This window comes from Sinohyriopsis cumingii, chromosome 1 (assembly GCF_028554795.1).
Source record: "Sinohyriopsis cumingii isolate HCF-2022 chromosome 1, ASM2855479v2, whole genome shotgun sequence".
In the NCBI taxonomy this organism is placed as follows: domain Eukaryota; kingdom Metazoa; phylum Mollusca; class Bivalvia; order Unionida; family Unionidae; genus Sinohyriopsis; species Sinohyriopsis cumingii.
This window is the reverse complement of record NC_142961.1, coordinates 159522622-159542237: the sequence shown is the minus strand read 5'-3', so window position 1 is coordinate 159542237 and position 19616 is coordinate 159522622. Positions and strand designations below refer to the sequence as shown.

General features: G+C 36.8%; 1 protein-coding gene across 1 annotated transcript in view; it reads left to right on the top strand.

Annotated features, from left to right (window-relative positions):
* The window catches only part of LOC149808233 (sushi, von Willebrand factor type A, EGF and pentraxin domain-containing protein 1-like), a 167676-nt gene that overhangs the window by 74515 nt on the left and 73545 nt on the right, over nucleotides 1-19616 (top strand). Inside the window, exon 16 of the mRNA XM_089975273.1 lies at nucleotides 3027-3188. Within this exon, the coding sequence (XP_089831399.1) occupies nucleotides 3027-3188 (162 nt within the window). The remainder of the gene's footprint in view (nucleotides 1-3026; nucleotides 3189-19616) is intronic.

Sequence of the window (19616 nt, the reverse complement as noted above, 5' to 3'; positions counted from 1 at the left end):
CCTAACTAAATTTAAATACTTCATGTGAAACAAATTATATATGCTGTTAGCTACATTTAATGACGCTGACCTGAAATTTGACTGTGCTACACATAAGATAAACTTAAAGCAACTTATACAAATCCTCTCAGTTACATTATATATAATTCTCTACTTGACCTCAGGTCACAGTTAGCATTTTCAAAAATAAGAAACCATTACCTAATGGAAAATAACCTTCTAGATGATCTTGATGCTTACAAAACAATAACCTGGATTATGTATAATTCACTTAGGAAATTCCAAAATCTAGACCCAAATAAACATATTTACTTCTTCTATTAATAATAATACTGATTTTTAAACCCATGCACATAGAGAATAACTTAGCTATGTACTGGTTGATTACAATGAATAAAACACAAAAATAAACAATTTAAGCCAAGCAGAAATGAACTCAATTTTGGATAAAGTCAAGTCCAACATACAATGTTACATTACACTAGCATGTAATGCTATACAATAAAATAAAACTAACTAATAACCAAGGCAAATTAAATATACATAACATCACCTAATCAAATATACTTATCTCACCTAACTAAATTTATTTTATCTCTCGAGTTAAATTTACTTGATCTTACCCAATCAAAATTTCTTTATCTCACCTAATTAAATTTAATCTACCTCACCTAATCGAATATACTCTATCTTACCTGATTGCATTTACTTCAACTCACCTAATTAAATTTAATTTACCTCATTTGATCAAACTTTCTTTGACCTATTCTAAAAAGCCTAACGTAGTCAAAAGCCAAGAGCTCTGGAAGAATCAAAATTACTTTGACTGACCTTTGAGTTTATCAAAAGCAGAGTTATGGTAGATCTAAGTTTACTTTCTCATCGAGTCAAAATAACAATGCCAGACCTAATCAAACTTAATTTTTCTGTCCTAATACAAATTTCTTTATTTGAACTAATCAAAATTAGTTGTCTGACCTAATGCAACTACTTTGTCTGACCTAATAAAAAGCTGAGTGCTCTGGCAAAATCAAAATTATTTTGTCTGACCTAATCAAATTGACATTATCTCACCTAATCCAATTTACATTATCTCACATAATCAGAATTACTTTTATCAAAAGCGAAGAGCTCTGGTAGAATCAACATTATTTTTACGGACCTAATCAAAGTTATGTTGTCTGACCTAATCAGAATTATCTTTACAGACCAAATCAAAATGACTTTGAATGACCTATTCATAAGTCAAGAGCTCTGGTATAATCACATTTAAAATGAAAATTACATTTTCTTATGTAATAAGTTACTTACCTAACAGTCTGTAAATGTAATAGTTTAAATTCTAGGGTGAAATCAGAGACCAGAAGAACAGTCCAGTTTGGATAACTTTTGATTGTAAACATAAGTGGAAATATTAATGAATCGCTTGGTTAAATTGTGTCCTATTGAATATAAACTTAATTTTGGTAATCTGATGCTATTACTAAATTAATATTCAGACAATATTTGTATAACAAAAGCATGCTGTATTTAGGAGGCAATTTTAAGATATAAAATAATGTAGAAAAGCCCCATGAATGTGTAACTTTATCTTAATTATGATATTTCAGAATTAAGTTAAGATTGCATATTAAATAATTTTACCATGGAGTCCATCTTTTGAAACAAAATAAGTTTGCCAAATTTCACAGCTTCATTACATTACTACAGGTTGATAGGTACACATAATCTACAATACAGGTTGATAGGTACACATAATCTACAATACAGGTTGATAGGTACACATAATCTACAATACAGGTTGATAGGTACACATAATCTGCAATACAGGTTGATAGGTACACATAACCTACAATACAGGCTGATAGGTACACATAATCTACAATACAGGTTGATAGGTACACATATTCTACAATACAGGTTGAACAGGTACACATAATCTACAATACAGGTTGATAGGTACACATAATCTACAATACAGGTTGATAGGTACACATAATCTACAATACAGGTTGATAGGTACACATAATCTGCAATACAGGTTGATAGGTACACATAATCAACAATACAGGTTGATAGGTACACGTAATCTGCAATACAGGTTGATAGGTACACATAATCTACAATACAGGTTGATAGGTACACGTAATCTGCAATACAGGTTGATAGGTACACATAATCTACAATACAGGTTGATAGGTACACGTAATCTACAATACAGGTTGATAGGTACACATAATCTACAATACAGGTTGATAGGCACACATAATCTGCAATGCAGGTTGATAGGCACACATAATCTACAATACAGGTTGATAGGCACACATAATCTACAATACAGGTTGATAGGTACACATAATCTGCAATACAGGTTGATAGGCACACATAATCTGCAATACAGGTTGATAGGCACACATAATCTACAATACAGGTTGATAGGCACACATAATCTACAATACAGGTTGATAGGTACACATAATCTGCAATACAGGTTGATAGGCACACATAATCTGCAATACAGGTTGATAGGCACACATAATCTACAATACAGGTTGACAGGTACACATAATCTACAATATAGGTACACATAATCTACGATACAGGTTGATAGGTACACATAATCTACAATACAGGTTGATAGGTACACATAATCTACAACACAGGTTGATAGGTACACATAATCTGCAATACAGGTTGATAGGTACACATAATCTGCAATACAGGTTGATAGGTACACATAATCTACAATACAGGTTGATAGGTACACATAATCTACAATACAGGTTGATAGGTACACATAATCTACAATACAGGTTGATAGGTACACATAATCTGCAATACAGGTTGATAGGTACACATAATCTACAATACAGGTTGATAGGTACACATAATCTGCAATACAGGTTGATAGGTACACATAATCTACAATACAGGTTGATAGGTACACATAATCTACAATACAGGTTGATAGGTACACATAATCTGCAAGGCTAACTGTTAAAATTACTCTCTTCTGATTTTGACAGCGCTGTGTTTGCCAGGTAGTTTTTCTGAGACAGGTCTTGACATGTGTGAGACATGTCACATAGGATTTTATCAGTCAGGATATGGACAGAAGGAATGTATTCAGTGTCCAGTCAATACCACCACCATACAGCGGGGTTCAAGAAGAAAGGAACTTTGTCAGAGTAAGTATATACTGTAAGTTCATTACTTAGTGAAGCATGTCTTAATTTTGAGCTTCACTGGTTATGGACCAGAGGAATTGACGTTATGACTTTTTGTCTGTGTTCACTGTCCGTTGTCTGTGTTCACTGTCCGTTGTCTGTGTTCACTGTCCGTTCCCTCTGTCTGTTGTCTGTGTTCACTGTCTGTTGTCTTTGTTCACTGTCCATTGTCTGTGTTCACTATCTGTTGTCTGTTTTCACTGTCCATTGTATGTGTTAACTGTCCGTTGTCTGTGTTCACTGTCTGTTGTTTGTTAAATCTAAGTTTTTATCACCACTCCTCCTACACTACTGAGAGTATTACCATGGGATTTAACTAAAAGACATTTGTGATGGATTTCAATTTGGTTATAAAGAAACTGGTACTGATGGTAATATAACATGAGATTTCACTAACAGACAGTTACGATTGCTTTACGATTGATTATAAAGAGACTGGTACTGATGGTCATATAACCATGGGATTTCACTAAAAGACACCTATGATGGCTTTCAATTTGGTTATAAAGAGACTGGTATAGATAGCCATATAACCATGGGATTTCACTAAAAGACGTCTATATTGGCGCTATATTGGCTTTCAATTTGGTTATAAAGAAACTAGTACTGACCTATCATTCAATATGGCCACCATGCATACCTGTCAAATTCTTAGTGTTGAGGGTGACGAGGGTGAGACTACAAAAGCGTGTTTCAAAGTCCTAAGGGCAATCATTTGAACACAATCCCCAAAAAGCAAAATTGTATAATTCAGAATGTTTTACCTATGTATAAAAACCAAAGATAATTACTGGAAATCCAATTTGAATAAACAAAAATGTAAAATATATTTTTCTTTGAATCATTACTACACATTAAAACTGAAAATAGTTGGTAGACAAACCAGGTTGGGACTGTCATTTAATATTTTGTGGATTTTATTTCAAACCAGGATATATTTTTTATTTTAATTTTTTTACCTCAAGATCGTTTATTTTTGCCAGCTAAACATCTAATTACTTCTATTTTTCTTCAAATCAGAGTAAAAATATTTTTTGCAACCATTTGGAGGCCAGTTAATATTTTTCCACACCTCTCAAAAACAAAATGGTCTGTCTTTTAGCATTGTCAGATGTTACCACCACACCAACACACATATGCACACACATAATCTCAACTGCACATACATTAAATGAAAACAATAAGTGTTTGCCTTTGAAATCTATTGGAATATAGTCTGAACTAGATGCAGTCTTTGTGCTTTCAGCAGTTCAGTGTGTGTGTGTGTGTGTGTGTGTGTGTGACTGTGATACAAGCATTATATGTGTGTTTGTGTATGTGTGTATGAATGTGATGCAAGCATTATGTGTGTGTGTGTGTGTGTAAATGTGATTATTCGTGTTTATCCTTGCTCTAATAAGAAGCTGGATGGTACTTTTATTCAAATTTGTGTGAAATTCTTGTTGAATTTTTCTCTTGATAGGAAATGATCTTTTTGTATCTATCTTGCTCAGAGTTTCAGACATGCACTGGCCACATTGCTTAGAATATTCAATCATGTTTGTTAGTTTTGGGGCTGAACTCTGCATTTGTGTATTTTCATAATGATGGGTGGTGTTGCTATTGTAACATATTTCATACACTCTAGAATTACTAATCTCAATATGGTGTAAGAAGCATGCGTAAAACACAAAGCACTCCCCCTTGCTGCTACACTTCATAAATCAACCAATTCTAAAATTTAGATTTCCTGGCTTTGCATGCTTCACTGAATCTCAAAGTCAACCAATTCTAAAATTTAGAATTGCTGGCTTTGCATGCTTCACTGAATCTTATCTTTCTCTTTTAATCACAGACGCTTTTTTACATTTTGCTTTCAAAAATGAAACACAATTCAACACTATTCCAACAAATTTAAAATCTGACTTTGAAGAAATATTGCCACTGATTATAAACTATCTAGTAATTTTTAATAAAGATGGATTTAACATTATCATTCAAAGGAATGAAGAGTAAGAATTTTGTTTCCTTAACATGCATATCTTAATTAACTTAAGATGAACTGGGTATGATCCACTTTACCTGTTCAAATTAGCCTGATTCATAGCACCCTTGCTATTGTTAGTTAGTTAAGTGCAAGGGTGGTAATTTATTTTAATCACCTCTATGACAATCAATGGTATAAAAATTTCTCTTTGGTGATAGTTTTCTATCAGCATTAAGTGAGACTGTTTACCTGTTATAGAGGTTATGGGCATATATAGTGGTACCAAGAAAGCTCTCTTTCTGTCTCTCTCTCTCTCTCTCTCTCTCTCTCTCTCTCTCTCAGCCTACTGAAAATTTGTTTTTCTAAAATTTGACCATATTGGGTGGGTTTGGGATTTAAATATATGTTTTGTGTGTGACATATTGTCTTATTGCAGGTATGACACCATGGTGTCCATCTTGAAAAATCTTGTTATATTATTACTCCTAATTAGACGGTTGTATAAATATAGGGTCTTCACAAGGACTTCCTATGATGTCTATCTGGTCTGAAAAAGATGATTCAGAGATTCAATATGGCTGCCATCTCAAAAATCTTGACATCACTATTCGTCCTGAACAGACGTTTGTATCTACATAGGATTTTCAGTAAAAGGCTTCTTATTATGGCTAGTGGTTCCAGATCAATATGGTACCCCCCAAACATCCAATATGGTACCCCCCAGACATCCAATATGGTCACCATATCATCCATCTTGAAAATCGTATTGCTAGCCCTAATGAATGGATAGTCATGTTGATATAGGGTTTTCACTAAAATACTTCAAATGATGTCTAAATCAAAATGATTTATGATGAACATTCCCTTGTACATCTTATATGTCCATACATGACCATTTTGAAAATATTTCTCTCACTATCAATGATCATATATGCTCGAGACCACCACTATAATGTCTTTACTGAATATTTTACAAAAAGTACTAACTTGGATACATCTACAATGCCAGGGAAGACTTTAATCTAATCAGCTTGAAACTTGCCACGACCTCGGTCAGTGTCTTCAAGCTTGCGTTTCTTTGAGTTAGGCTTAGCCATTTGATGGATGGAATATTTCAACTAGATGAGAGAAATAAAGAAAATTTGTTTTAAAAATTTAGATTTAACATGTAATAGAGGAAAATTTCCCAATTACAAATATGTTACGAATTTATATTTGTGCCCATAAAGATATTACGCCAGGAGCTATCCAAAAATTGAAATCTAGAAATATATTTTTTTTTTTTTTTACAAAGTATCAGTCTGGAAGTTTATTCCTCGTAAGCTGTTGATCATTTCTATTAAAATTGCGTATCTGGTTTTTGAAAAGTTATGAATTTGCTATATGGTGTGCCGATTTTGGTCACGAACTTGATATAAATTGGTAGTGTTACATATTTTCGAGTCACAGTATCTACGTCCGTCATTATGGCAATGCATCTTCATGTTTGCATTACATATCTGACAAACTTAACTCAAAACTATAACAGAACGATAATATGCCGGTGCTAAAATCAGTAGAATATTTATTTTTAATTAGTATGTTGTTAAACATTTTAATAAATTAATTTTATCTCCACACGGAAAAGTCGGACAAATTACGGTTACTCCAACATGATTGCCACACTCTGTAAAGTATGAAAATTGATGCAACTTTTACGCATTTGATAGTAATAAGTATAAATAATAAAATAATAATGTATAAAATAAGAAAACATACTTACTACTCAGGTAGTTAGGTAATATTAGAAATTCGAGTGGGTGTCTAATTAGCTACGATGTCGTAGCCTCAACTTGATTTGTTGTGGTAGAGGTACGAGTAAGTGTACTAATATTAGTACTAGTGTCTAATCTCCGAGCGATAAACAACAAGATCTTCACACACTGGAGTTGAACTATGAATGAAACTCGTTTCATTATCAAAGGAAAAGCGTGGTTTTGAGTATGATTTGATTGGTTGTTTCGGGCCACCATAGTCTCACTGAATTCTCGTGCTAAAACAAATTATGCCATGAGTCCCAGGTGCACACAAAATGAAAAAATACATTTAAACTTTTTTTTTTTACAAAATAAACTACAAAATGGTTGTACGTCTGTACACTGACGAAAAAGGAAATAACCGTACAAATTATGGGTAAACCATGCAAGTTGACACCAATGAGATGGTTGTGTATACATAGGGTTTTCACTTCATGATTTCTAATGGATATTAATTGTTTCTTAATAAAAAATAGTAATAATCAGACATCGATCATGATGTCCAGGCTGGTCTCAGTTAAAATCTTGCTGTCACTTGGCCCAAACGTCCACCCTCTTTATGGGTAAAAATCAATCACACAATACAAATTAAATATATATTTAACATATAATTATGAATAAAAGCCAAAATATACATGCAGATTAAGTATTCATACCAGTCTACTTCAACTGAATGGATAGTTGTACCAACATGGTGTTTTCATGATAACACTATGATAGCAATATGTAAATAGTTCTAAAAGAAATCTTCTCTTATAATCTCTAACATAGCACCATAACCATCTCAGAAATCCTATCATCACTACAGGTACTACTCTTGTAAGAATGGTAGCAATAACCTGAACATTTCATTCAAATGCTTTGTACAGTAATCAAATGCTTTATACAGTATTCAAATGCTTCATACATTATTCAAATGCTTTGTACAGTATTCAAATGTTTTGTACAGTAATTAAATGATCTTGAATGCAAACAATGTTTATCTGATTACGAACAATTTTGTGAAGGAATAATTTTTTGAGAAAACATCAGACCTAATTGTCACTGAGGTCAAGTCAAAGGTCATTGCTTGCATTTTTGTACTTCAATGAGCCCATAAGCACAGTGCGCTGTACATTTACAGATAAATTTTGAGCAGACCATGTATTTAGTTGTATTGCAATAAACATGTTTACAGTCCTCTGACATTGATTTCAACGTTAATGGTTTTGAATCTGGTTTTTACCTGTACTGGTTGTGAGCTAAATAACACAAACAAGCATGAATAGAATTTTATAATTTTATGCAGTTTGTTGTTGTTGTAGGTTTTAACGCCATTTTTCAGCACACGATAGGCTATATATGGCGGACAGTGTTATTGGTGGAGGAAGAACCCGGGAAAACCGCGGAAAGAACCACCAACCCACGAGAAGCTACTGGCAAGCTTTCTCACATACCTACATCAGCCGAATCCAAGACTCGAACCCACGCAGACAGAGGAGAGATGGTAGTGATCCGTAAAGGAGAGCGCTTTAGTCCACTCGGCCACTCGGGGCCCCGTGTGCAGTTTGTGAATATGTCTAAAGAGCACCATGAATAATAATACTTCAATAACTTTGCTATTAAAAAAATATCTTCAAATTTCACAAAACTTAGCATGTGGGTATAGCTTGACATCATCTGAAACACATTCAGTGATCTTCTATTCATGATTTTACAAAAAATACTGATCTTACAGGTATTTTGTGAATATGTTAAATCAAGCAAAAGAAAATAGTTGTGCTGAAAAATTTTGTATGATGAGGTTTTTAAAGAATATCATAGCTGTTTTCAGTACTCAGTAGTTAAAAAGAAAAAACAGTCATCTTGGATTCCAGGAAATTATTTTGGCCAGTAGAGCATCAGTCCCTTCAAGGGGGTCTTGTTACATCTTGTATATTGCCTGCTTACTTCATTAAATAATAACTCTTCAAGAATTGAACTTGATACTTTACAGGATGAATTAGGTCATGTATAGCTTGAAAATAAGTTATACACTACATTTATGGTCAAAATGAAGCCAGTTCATTTCAGTTCATGCATAGTGTGTAATTGGTTTTCTAGCTTCTTGATTTGATGAATCCTGTAAAATATCAAGTTTAAGTCTTAAAATTGTAAATAGTTATAAAAATTATGATTAATCCTGAGAAATAAATAACACAACTATACTTTAATCATTATGTACAAATATTGTCAAAGCACACAGGAAGGGTGCATGAATACACAATTAGTTCCTTTCTATTGTTATGAGCTAATAGCTTCTAGATTTCTGTGTCATATGATGGAGATTCAATCAATCAAAATATTTGTTACAAAGGTTTGGTAAATATTTGTAGTTGTATGTAAGTGAACATGATCTTATAGGCTCAGCTAGGATTAGACAAACGACATGCATGTATTATGAACATACATTATGTTGAGATGTCAAAGAATTTGTCAGTTTTGAGCTAGTAATCAAAGATAAGATTCAGTCAACTGTTGGTATTTGTTAATTAGTAATAGCTCATGGTCTTGTTGGTATTTGTTAATTAGTAATAGCTCATGGTCTTGTTGGTATTTGTTAATTAGTAATAGCTCATGGTCTTGTTGGTATTTGTTAATTAGTAATAGCTCATGGTCTTGTTGGTATTTGTTAATTAGTAATAGCTCATGGTCTTGTTGCTATTTGTTAATTAGTAATAGCTCATGGTCTTGTTGGTATTTGTTAATTAGTAATAGCTCATGGTCTTGTTGTTATTTGTTAATTAGTAATAGCTCATGGTCTTGTTGGTATTTGTTAATTAGTAATAGCTCATGGTCTTGTTGGTATTTGTTAATTAGTAATAGCTCATGGTCTTGTTGCTATTTGTTAATTAGTAATAGCTCATGGTCTTGTTGTTATTTGTTAATTAGTAATAGCTCATGGTCTTGTTGGTATTTGTTAATTAGTAATAGCTCATGGTCTTGTTGGTAGTCGTTAATTAGTAATAGCTCATGGTCTTGAGCTTCAAAATAAAGTCATTTGAAAGTTTAAAAATAAGTATTGTCAAGTTGTGATAAGTTACCTGTTATTTACATTTTTCTTTCAGGTCTGATATTCTTTGTCATCTTAGGTTTTCCAATACATTGCAATTTATGTAAAATATTATATACTGGAATTTATATGCTATACATCGAAATTTATGTAAAATATTATATACGGGAACTAATTTGCAAATACATTGAAATTTATGTAAAAAATTATATAAGGGAACTAATTTGCAAATACATTGAAATTTATGTAAAATATTATATACGGGAATTCATTTGCTTACAATTATGAAGAAGAATTAGTACTAGTCAGGTTGTCTGACTGCCAAAGTTGTACTAGTCAGGTTGTATGACTGCCAAAGTTGTACTAGTCAGGTTGTCTGACTGCCAAAGAGTTAGTACTAGTCAGGTTGTCTGACTGCCAAAGTTGTACTAGTCAGGTTGTCTGACTGCCACAGACATAGTGCTAGTCAGGTTGTCTGACTGCCAAAGTTGTACTGGTCATGTCTGACTGCCAAAGAGTTGTACTAGTCAAGTTGTCTGACTGCCAAAGAGTTAGTACTAGTCATGGTGGGTGGGGTGGAATGCAGGAGTTACTGGATAGTTAGCTAATGAAAGGAGCAGCAGAGAGACTAAGCCCACCAACTATTCCGTCCAACAGAACCCTCTATCGAGAACACTCTTGATAGAGGGTCATTTTTCACAAAATAAACCCTCTATGCAGAAAACTATGATAAATAAGCCTTCTCTGCTGACTAGAAGAGTTATTTCATGAAAAATAACTAACTATAAAAATACTTCTTGACTCCGGGGTCTACTAGACGAAACACTTGGTGGCTCAGTCTCTCTGCTGCTAGAAATGTAAATATTTTTAATCCTTCAGGATTTCTAACTAAAAATTGTATCCAACCCAACTCGATACCGTGTCCGAGGATCATGTAAATTTATTGTTACAAATCCGTATGGTTTTGCCTGAGCACGACTAAAGAAATTTCTGAATTTATTTATGTCCATATCGCCGCTGCACCAAGTTCGATGAATATTTTGTAACGTGTGTGCGTCAACGCCGTTAAATACCGCAAGAACGTTACAGTTATCTCTGATCACTTTCGGAATTTGTGTATATCGTTGAGTTACATAAATCACATCGGTGTTTTTATGCCTGCCGCGTGAAAATATCCTGGCAGGGTTTGATTGTTTGTCCAGCATGATATCATCGTACACGACTAAATTATTAATACTCCCATCAATATCATCGATATTCGGTGCTTCATCAATATCAGTTATAAAATCAATAACGTCTTCTTCACTTATCGATTTTGCACTTTCGTTAAAATCTTTTAATACCTGATAACATCGCTGATCGTCCACTGATGGTGCTATCAAATATAATTTATCCCACTTGATCCACTTCATTATTAAATTAAGTAACAACTGTGTCTTACCCGACCCAGATGGACCTATAATAATCATTCGAATTGAATTTGGTAGCACTGAGTTATGTTTGATTGGCTCTCGTCGCTTTGACGCAGAAAAGTCGGTGATCTCCATTAGATATATCATAAAATAAATATGAATTTATATTGTGTGAAATGCCCAGCACATACCCCAACTGCGGATATGAAAACAGTTAGAACAAAAAATAATCGACAAGCGCTTACAGGCAAGTGTGAACGATGTGGTATAAAAAAGTTTAAATTTATTAAAAAGAAAAGGAGGTGATATCGCAACCAAGTTAGCCAAGTTACCAGGAACACCGTGGGCTAAATACCCAGGAGAAAAAAATCTTCCAGGATATAATTACTGTGGTCCAGGAACCCGACTTGATATCAGACTTGATGCTCAGGATCAGCCATATCCAGGTGAGTATCCGATAAACGCTATTGATAAGGCGTGTCATGCTCATGATGTAGATTACCGAAGCAAGGATTTGCAACAGCGCCATCTCGCGGACGTGAAATTAATTCATGCGTTAGATGCCATCCCTGATAAATCTTTCAAAGAAAAGTTAGCATCCTGGTTAATAAAAACTGCAATGAAATCTAAGCTTGTATTAGGCGCTGATAATTAATTATAATGGAGCCGATTTATTTTTCCCCAAGAGGATATTGGAGAGGTAGCGCAGCAATCAGTAAACTCGCTGAAGCAGCAAAAGTTACAAAAGTTACTGCTAAAAATTGGTTATCCTGACAGGCAATATGGCAAATCTATCTACCGCACCCTAAACAAATTCACTTTGCGCATTTCGATGTTAGTGTGCCAAATGAGGTTCATCAGGCTGATATATTATTTCTGCCACATGATACTATCCGAAGACGTACATATAAGTACGCGTTAACTGTAGTTGATGTTGTAAGTAGATAAAAAGATGCTGAACTGTTAACGACTAAAACAGCATCTGAGGTTGCTTCTGCGTTTAAACGAATTTATCAACGTGGTCTGCGATGGCCAAATCTATTACAAGTTGATCCTGGCGAAGAATTTCAGGGTGCAGTATCATCGTTGATGAAACAACATAACGTCACCATCAGACGAGGACATACTGAAATTCATCGCGATCAGGCAATTGTTGAGCGATTCAATCGAACACTTGCTGAGCGGTTATTTGGATATCAATGCGCGAAGGAATTCATTCAGGATACGAGATCTCGCGAATGGGTTGCAAGATTACCAAGCGTGATAGCTGCACTAAATAGCGAGATCACACGAACAACCAACATGAAACCTGCCATCGCGATCACAAAGAAAAAGAAAACATATACCCGTAGGACGTGATTCTTCAGCACAGCCAATACTGGGTAATGTTACAGTTAGATATTTATATGAACCAGGTGAACTTGAAGGTGGTAAACGAAGAGCAACTGATCCCATTTGGAGTGTTACCACACACAAGATAACCACCGTGACAAGATCCACTGGTAGACCAGCAATCTATAGGTTGGATTCAACTGCTCCTCAACGTGGATTCACACGTGAGCAATTACAGGTGATTCCTGAGGATACGCAATTACCGCCAAAATCACTTCAGTGATTTCCATCACTTAACTAGCACCCCGACGTCGATTGCACTCAAGACAGGTCAACATGATATTATCACGTGTATGACCGCGATTGTTATCTTTTCTATCTACGGTAAATTGTCTTGAATTTTTATTCGAATACTGCCATAGCATTATACAATTACAGCTCGCGCAGTGATTATTCTGCTGTTTTTTTTAACTCAATAATAAATTCAACATCAAGGTCGAAATCGCGATTATTTTTTTTGTCACTGTTTGTAACCAGAGAGTTTTTTCTTATTACATCACCATCGCTGTTGTTTTCATTATTAATTTTATCAGCTATTGAATCTTCCAAGACAATTCTTCGCAGTTGAGATATTCTTCTGACGCTGGACACCGCTAGGTAGACTAAGTTTGACCATTCGATTCGATCATCAACGATCCAGACAGTTGTATCACTGATAGTTAGTCCTTGAGATGAATGAATTGTCATTGCGTATCCTAGCGTCCACGGGGATTTATTCATTTTTAGTGCATCTTTGACAGCATTAATATCAACTAACACAATATCATTCAGTGCTAAATTCTGTTTCTCTGTCCCTGACGCAGTCAGACGCCCTGGTATATCAACGTCTATATTCTGTAACCGCGTATCACCTGGGCTATAACATAACGGCACTGGCAGCATTGGAAACTTTTCTTGTTGTAATTGAAATAACTGCTGTTGAAGTGTGTCTCTGACTATCTTTCTACTTGCCACTATCAAATCGTCTGGTTTCCACACGCGTAAAAAGTCGCTCATCGAAGTTTCAGGAATCATCTCGCGCATAATTTCACATTGAATTTTATTCGGTTGTAATCTGATTAATGTTTTAAATTCTTTCAACGTTGCATCAAGTGCTCTATGATCATCAGACACTTCTTCGTAATAATCAACAAAATCTTTTAACCAATCATGCGGAGATGCGCCGACAAAAGTAAGGTGGTTGACCGTGATCGCCGCACATAATCACTGCAGTATTTTTCGTTAGCAGCCAATCAAGAAATGTTTTTAATGTTTCCAGCGGCACTGTACATATCTCATCCCAAATTATTTTCTTGGGAATATATTTTGTTCCCATTCGATCTGACGTCCACACACCGCCGCTGTATTTGAAAAAGCTGTGATAAGTACAAGAACTGACTCCTCGCTGTTTCATCTCCCTGGCAAGCCTGTGTGTAGGCGTTAGCACAATCATATCCGATTTTCCAAATAATTCAATCGCTCGAGTTGTCTTACCAGACCCGCCCGGCCCGTTTAAATAAACGGTTTTGTGTCTAGTGATTGGATCATACACAGATGGTGCGTTCGTCATTTCTGACATTTCTGATAATTTACAATAATCGTCCTTAATTGCAACATCAGCGGATTTACAATATTCGTGTAATATCTCCGCTTTTATTCTCCACGAACTCCATGATTCATCAGTGCTTGTAAAACGAGCCAATAATTCTGAATATTTTTTTATCGATATAAAATGAATCCGTTGCAACTCTAACTGCGGTGTCAGGAAATCGATTTATCATTGATAGTAAATTTATAGAAACATAAGCCAGCATTGAAGATCTTAAATGTGTGTACTGAGGAGATTCTCCGTCGATATAACTTACAATTGTGCCCAACTTTCTTCCGTCGGACAAGAACACATCCCCCCGATTACAAAATATATTTCTCGCAACAGCGTCAGCAATTATAAAATCCAATTCACCATAATCGATAATCAGTCGCGAGTGATGCATTTTATGATCAAATGCTGCACCTTGAGTAAATTTACCGATTATTCTTCGTCCGAGATCTTTTGCTGCTTTTTCACTATTGCTATGTTTTATCTTGAGAACTTTGGAGCCTCACTGACAATGACATCCATCGGAGTATTTGGACTCTCTCGTGCATACTCGCTAATAACTTCATCTACACTGACACGCTCCGGTGTTGGCAACCAAACTGAGGTCTTCGGTTGATATGATATAATTGCTTCACTGACAGTCAACGATACCAGTATTCGGCTGTCAAGCATATATCGCAATAACACTATTGGTACCCAGCGCTTTTCACTGAAGTGTCTGCCAAACCAAACATAGCAGCACGGATGAAGTCCCACGGCGAATTCAAACGAAGTCACACGAGCAAATCCTGTCAAGTCAAAATCGGGTAAAACGCCGTTTATAGCAACTCGTGTCATTGAGTTCGTGGGATGTCCAAATCGCTTAAAGTATTCGCTGCACTCGCCGTTCCAGAGAAAGCTTCCTGGGTAGCAAGCAATCATATCCACGGAAATCATATCCCGGTAGTCATACCGGGTATTCCACAGCCCTCCATGCCCATACTCGACACAACTTAATTGTATATCCGAAAGAAACTGACTTCGGGTTGGTCTCCACGAATTTCTTTCTCTGGCGGCGTGAGCGGCAACACTTGGAACTGTAAAACCAATAACTGCTCAATGTTGTCTTCGGTTTTCGCATATTTCTCTGCGAGTGTTTTCATTTGTTGTTGCAACGACTCCGTCCGGTATAATTCCCCGTTGGGTTTTACAAATTGATCATACTCGGAATCTTCGGAACTCTTAAATAACCACACTGACACAGGGTCGGTTTTACTCAGCGTGTAAATAGCATCAAATATATTTCCGGAATAAAGTTTGACAACACGATCTCGTGGAAATATTGTAACTGCATCAGTCCAGGCATGAGAGTTATGATCAATAATTTCAATCGGTGATCCTGACATTTTATAATGTTTGGAATTATATAATATTTCCCCGGTTAGTGATTTTACTGTTATTGAACATTTTAATTTACTTGATAGCACAGCAACATCATTTATTGATGCCCCAGTATCCTTAACCGATTCAGCCCATGCTGTTATTTTTTCACTTCGCAGATCGGTTAAACCGTTTCCTCGTTTTGCGTTTTTAAAATGTTCCATTACTCGCTCGGCTACACAATTCAGCGTAGAAACGCATGCGTTTGCAGAAAATCCTTCGGATTTTGATGACGTCTTCATCGGGGTGAGTTTATCAATTTTTGTTTTTTTTTACCAGATAGATTCCATAAATGACTGAGGTTAAAGGATACGCTCGAGCGTAATATGGTTTATCAATCCCGGTCAGCATTCCTGGTTTGGAATCTCTACTTAACAGAATGGTCTTTCCGTTAGCAAAAACAGGGTCGAGTTTGTCACGGATAATCCATTCATCGGAATCTGTTTGCACAATAAATTTTATTCTGAAAAAATATTTCTTACTGTGCTCATCGCTTTGATGAATATCAAATAGATAATCAATAATTGTTTTTGCTCGGGCATCAGTCATTGTAGCATCGATGACTTCGTCAACATCGATGCTGTCATCGATGACTTCGTCAATATCGCGGATAATTTTAAATGACGACCATACATGAGAAGCGCCGTCGTCGCGGAATTCTTTTTTACCCTCCCTGATAATATTAAATAGATCAGTTAGATTCCGCCGTCGTGAGTCTCTGTTTAGCCTGTCAAGATCGAATCTCCCAGCGCCAAATAAACCCTTCATATTATATTTAAGACAAATATTTAAATAAGAAATATTATATATACAATGAATAACTGCAAGTGGTTAAAAGTTGGATCCGTAACAGTCTGTAATAAGCCCTGCAGGAAGGAGTTCTGCGGTGAACACATGCGAAGCATCAAACGAGGAAGCACAGGACCTATCCCATGCCTGCGATGTGGCATTGGCGTCTGGAGTAAAACACAATTATGTGCGGGATGCGGGGGGAAACGATACCGTGAACTCAAGCGATATTACAATAAAAAAATAACGGAGATGCGCTGAAATCCGAGAGTGATTATATAACTAAGTTTTCAGACAAATTATAAATTAGACAAATATATTATTACATAAATGAGCCAAAAATTTGTCTCACATCCAACCGTTAAAAATTATGAAGCATCACGTGAGGGAATAGTGAGACACTGTAGATTGAAAAAAACAGTTGGTGCTGTTAATAATACTGGTTATCTCCGATTTAATGCTGGATGTAACAAATATTATAATCACAGGGTCGTGTTTGAGTGTTTCTGAGGAGAGATCAAAGACGGTCTTGTAATTGATCACATTGATGGACAGAAACTTAATAATAATTTATCCAATCTGAGAGCTGTGACGCAGAGCGAAAATTGTAGGGCTGGTAATACTGGCTGTAACAATAAAAGAGCCAAGAAGGTTGTTTCCATAAATTTAAATACAAATGAAGAAATAATATTTCAATCGACATATGTAGCTGGCAAGCATTTTGGTATTTGTAGGGCTTCAGTACGAAGAGTCGCAGAAAATATTATCAAATCAACTTTTTCACGTAAGTTTGATAGCTCGATTATATTTTCTTATGTAGATAACTCTGCAGTGACTGTGTGAAAATCGAAGGATTTTTGAAGTCAATGATACAATTATTTCCCCCTTGTCACCTTGACAGCGCGCTATAACACTTTACAGGTACGAGCAGACGATTTTCTGCACAAGGAAGTAAATAACTTCCCTTCATTTTATCACCCTTGATTTTATCAAGGTGACAGCGTCAAGAATGATTTTATCCCTGACTTTGTCAGGGACAAACGCGTATTTATCTTTCTTTTTACAGACAATATCACTATTTTATTACACTTGTTCGGGTTTATGGTTCATCCGTATTTTTCACACGATCATATTTAAGAAAATACGTTTTGAACAAATCACGTTGAGCTATTTCTGAACTTCCAGGTATCAGTCGGTATATATACAATATCGTCTGAATAATATATGGGGTTTTCGAAACCCAACGAAGTTGCACAACTTTCTCCGTTATCGCCCCGTTCAGGGGTGGTCTTTTACCACCCAACAGGATTGATTTTGGGGGTGGGGGTGCAACTTTGTTGGACATAGAGTATAACCCCGCATCTGTCTGTGTTGTCTATATGTTTGTACCGTCCCTATTGTAAATATTGTAAATACAACTGCTGTAAATATGCTTCTACTGTAAATACAACTGCTGTAAATATCATCATCATCATTGGCGACTCGGTCTCGAAAGACCATGCGAATAGCGCCCTTGGGGTGTTGTATGACACTCTTGGCATTGCCTGCTGTGGCTGTGCAGGCCTATACGTGAGTGCAGTTGGTGCAGACATACTGGGAAGTCTGCGTTACTGTGGTTGCTGCTGCGTTCTTCTTTCTCTTACGTTTCTCTGCCGCCAACTGGCCTCTCCTCGCATCAGCGACTGATATGCCATTGTTTACCATCAGTCGCCAGGTGCCTCGGTCCTCGGCCAGCTCTTCCCAGCCATCGGGTGAAATGTTGCATGCCTTCATGTCCCTCTTGCACACATCTTTGAAACGGAGTGAGGGGCGTCTGACTCTTCTCATGCCAGTGGCCAGCTGTCCATCCAGCCTTCCATCCTCCATGCGTCGGACGTGACCCAGCCATCGAAGGCGGCGTTTAATTAGCAGGGAGTACATGCTGGGGGTACTTGCACGCTACAGGATCTCGCTGTGTGGAACACGGTCTTGCCAGCTGATTTTCAGGATGCGTTTTAGGCACCGTATATGGAAGGAGTTGAGCCGGCGTTCTTGCCTCATGTAGGTTCTCCAGGTCTCACTTCCATATAGAAGGGTGCTGAGACTTGGTAGACTCGGACCTTGGTGCGCTCTGTCAGCGCGTTGTTTTCCCACACCCTCTTCGTTAATCGAGCCATGATGGTATTTGCCTTTCCAAGCCTTCTGTCCAGCTCCATATCAATCGAGAGAGTGTTGCTGATGGTTGACCCTAGGTAGGTAAAGTTGTTGACTGCTTCCAGGGTGACACCGTTGATTTTGATTGAAGGGGCAATGGTGGTATCTTGCACGCTGACCTTTATTTTTTCCAAGCTGATGGTGAGACCAAACTGCGTGCAGGCAACAGCAAAACGGTCTCCCAGTCTCTGGAGGGCTTCCTCGGTGTGGGCCACAAGAGCTGCGTCATCTGTAAAAAGCATCTCCCTGATGAGCACAGCTCTCAATTTGGTCTTTGAGCGCAGTCGTGCCAGGTTGAACAGCCTCCCGTCGGACCTGGTGTGTAGATATATGCCATCCGTGGACGTGTCGAAGGCGTAGGACAGGAGCAGGGAGAAGAAGATCCCCAAAAGTGTTGATGCCAGCACGCAGCCCTGCTTCACACCACTGTTAATTGGGAAGGAGGTTGAGGAGGATCCATCATACAGGACTGTTCCCTTCATATCTGCATGGAAAGAGATTATCATGCTGAGGAGTTTTGGGGGGCAACCGATCTTACTCAGAAGTTCAAAAAGGCCCTTCCTGCTGACCAAGTCAAAGGCCTTGGTGAGGTCGATGAACATCATGTAGAGTGGTTGACCTTGCTCTCTGCTCTTCTCTTGGAGTTGTCGTAAGGAGAAGATCATGTCTGTCGTCGTCCTGCCTGCTCTGAAGCCGCACTGTGATTCCGGGTACACACGGTCTACCAGCAACTGCAGCCTGTTGAGTATGATGCGGGCGTACACTTTACCAACAATACTCAAGAACGAGATCCCTCTGTAATTATTACAGTC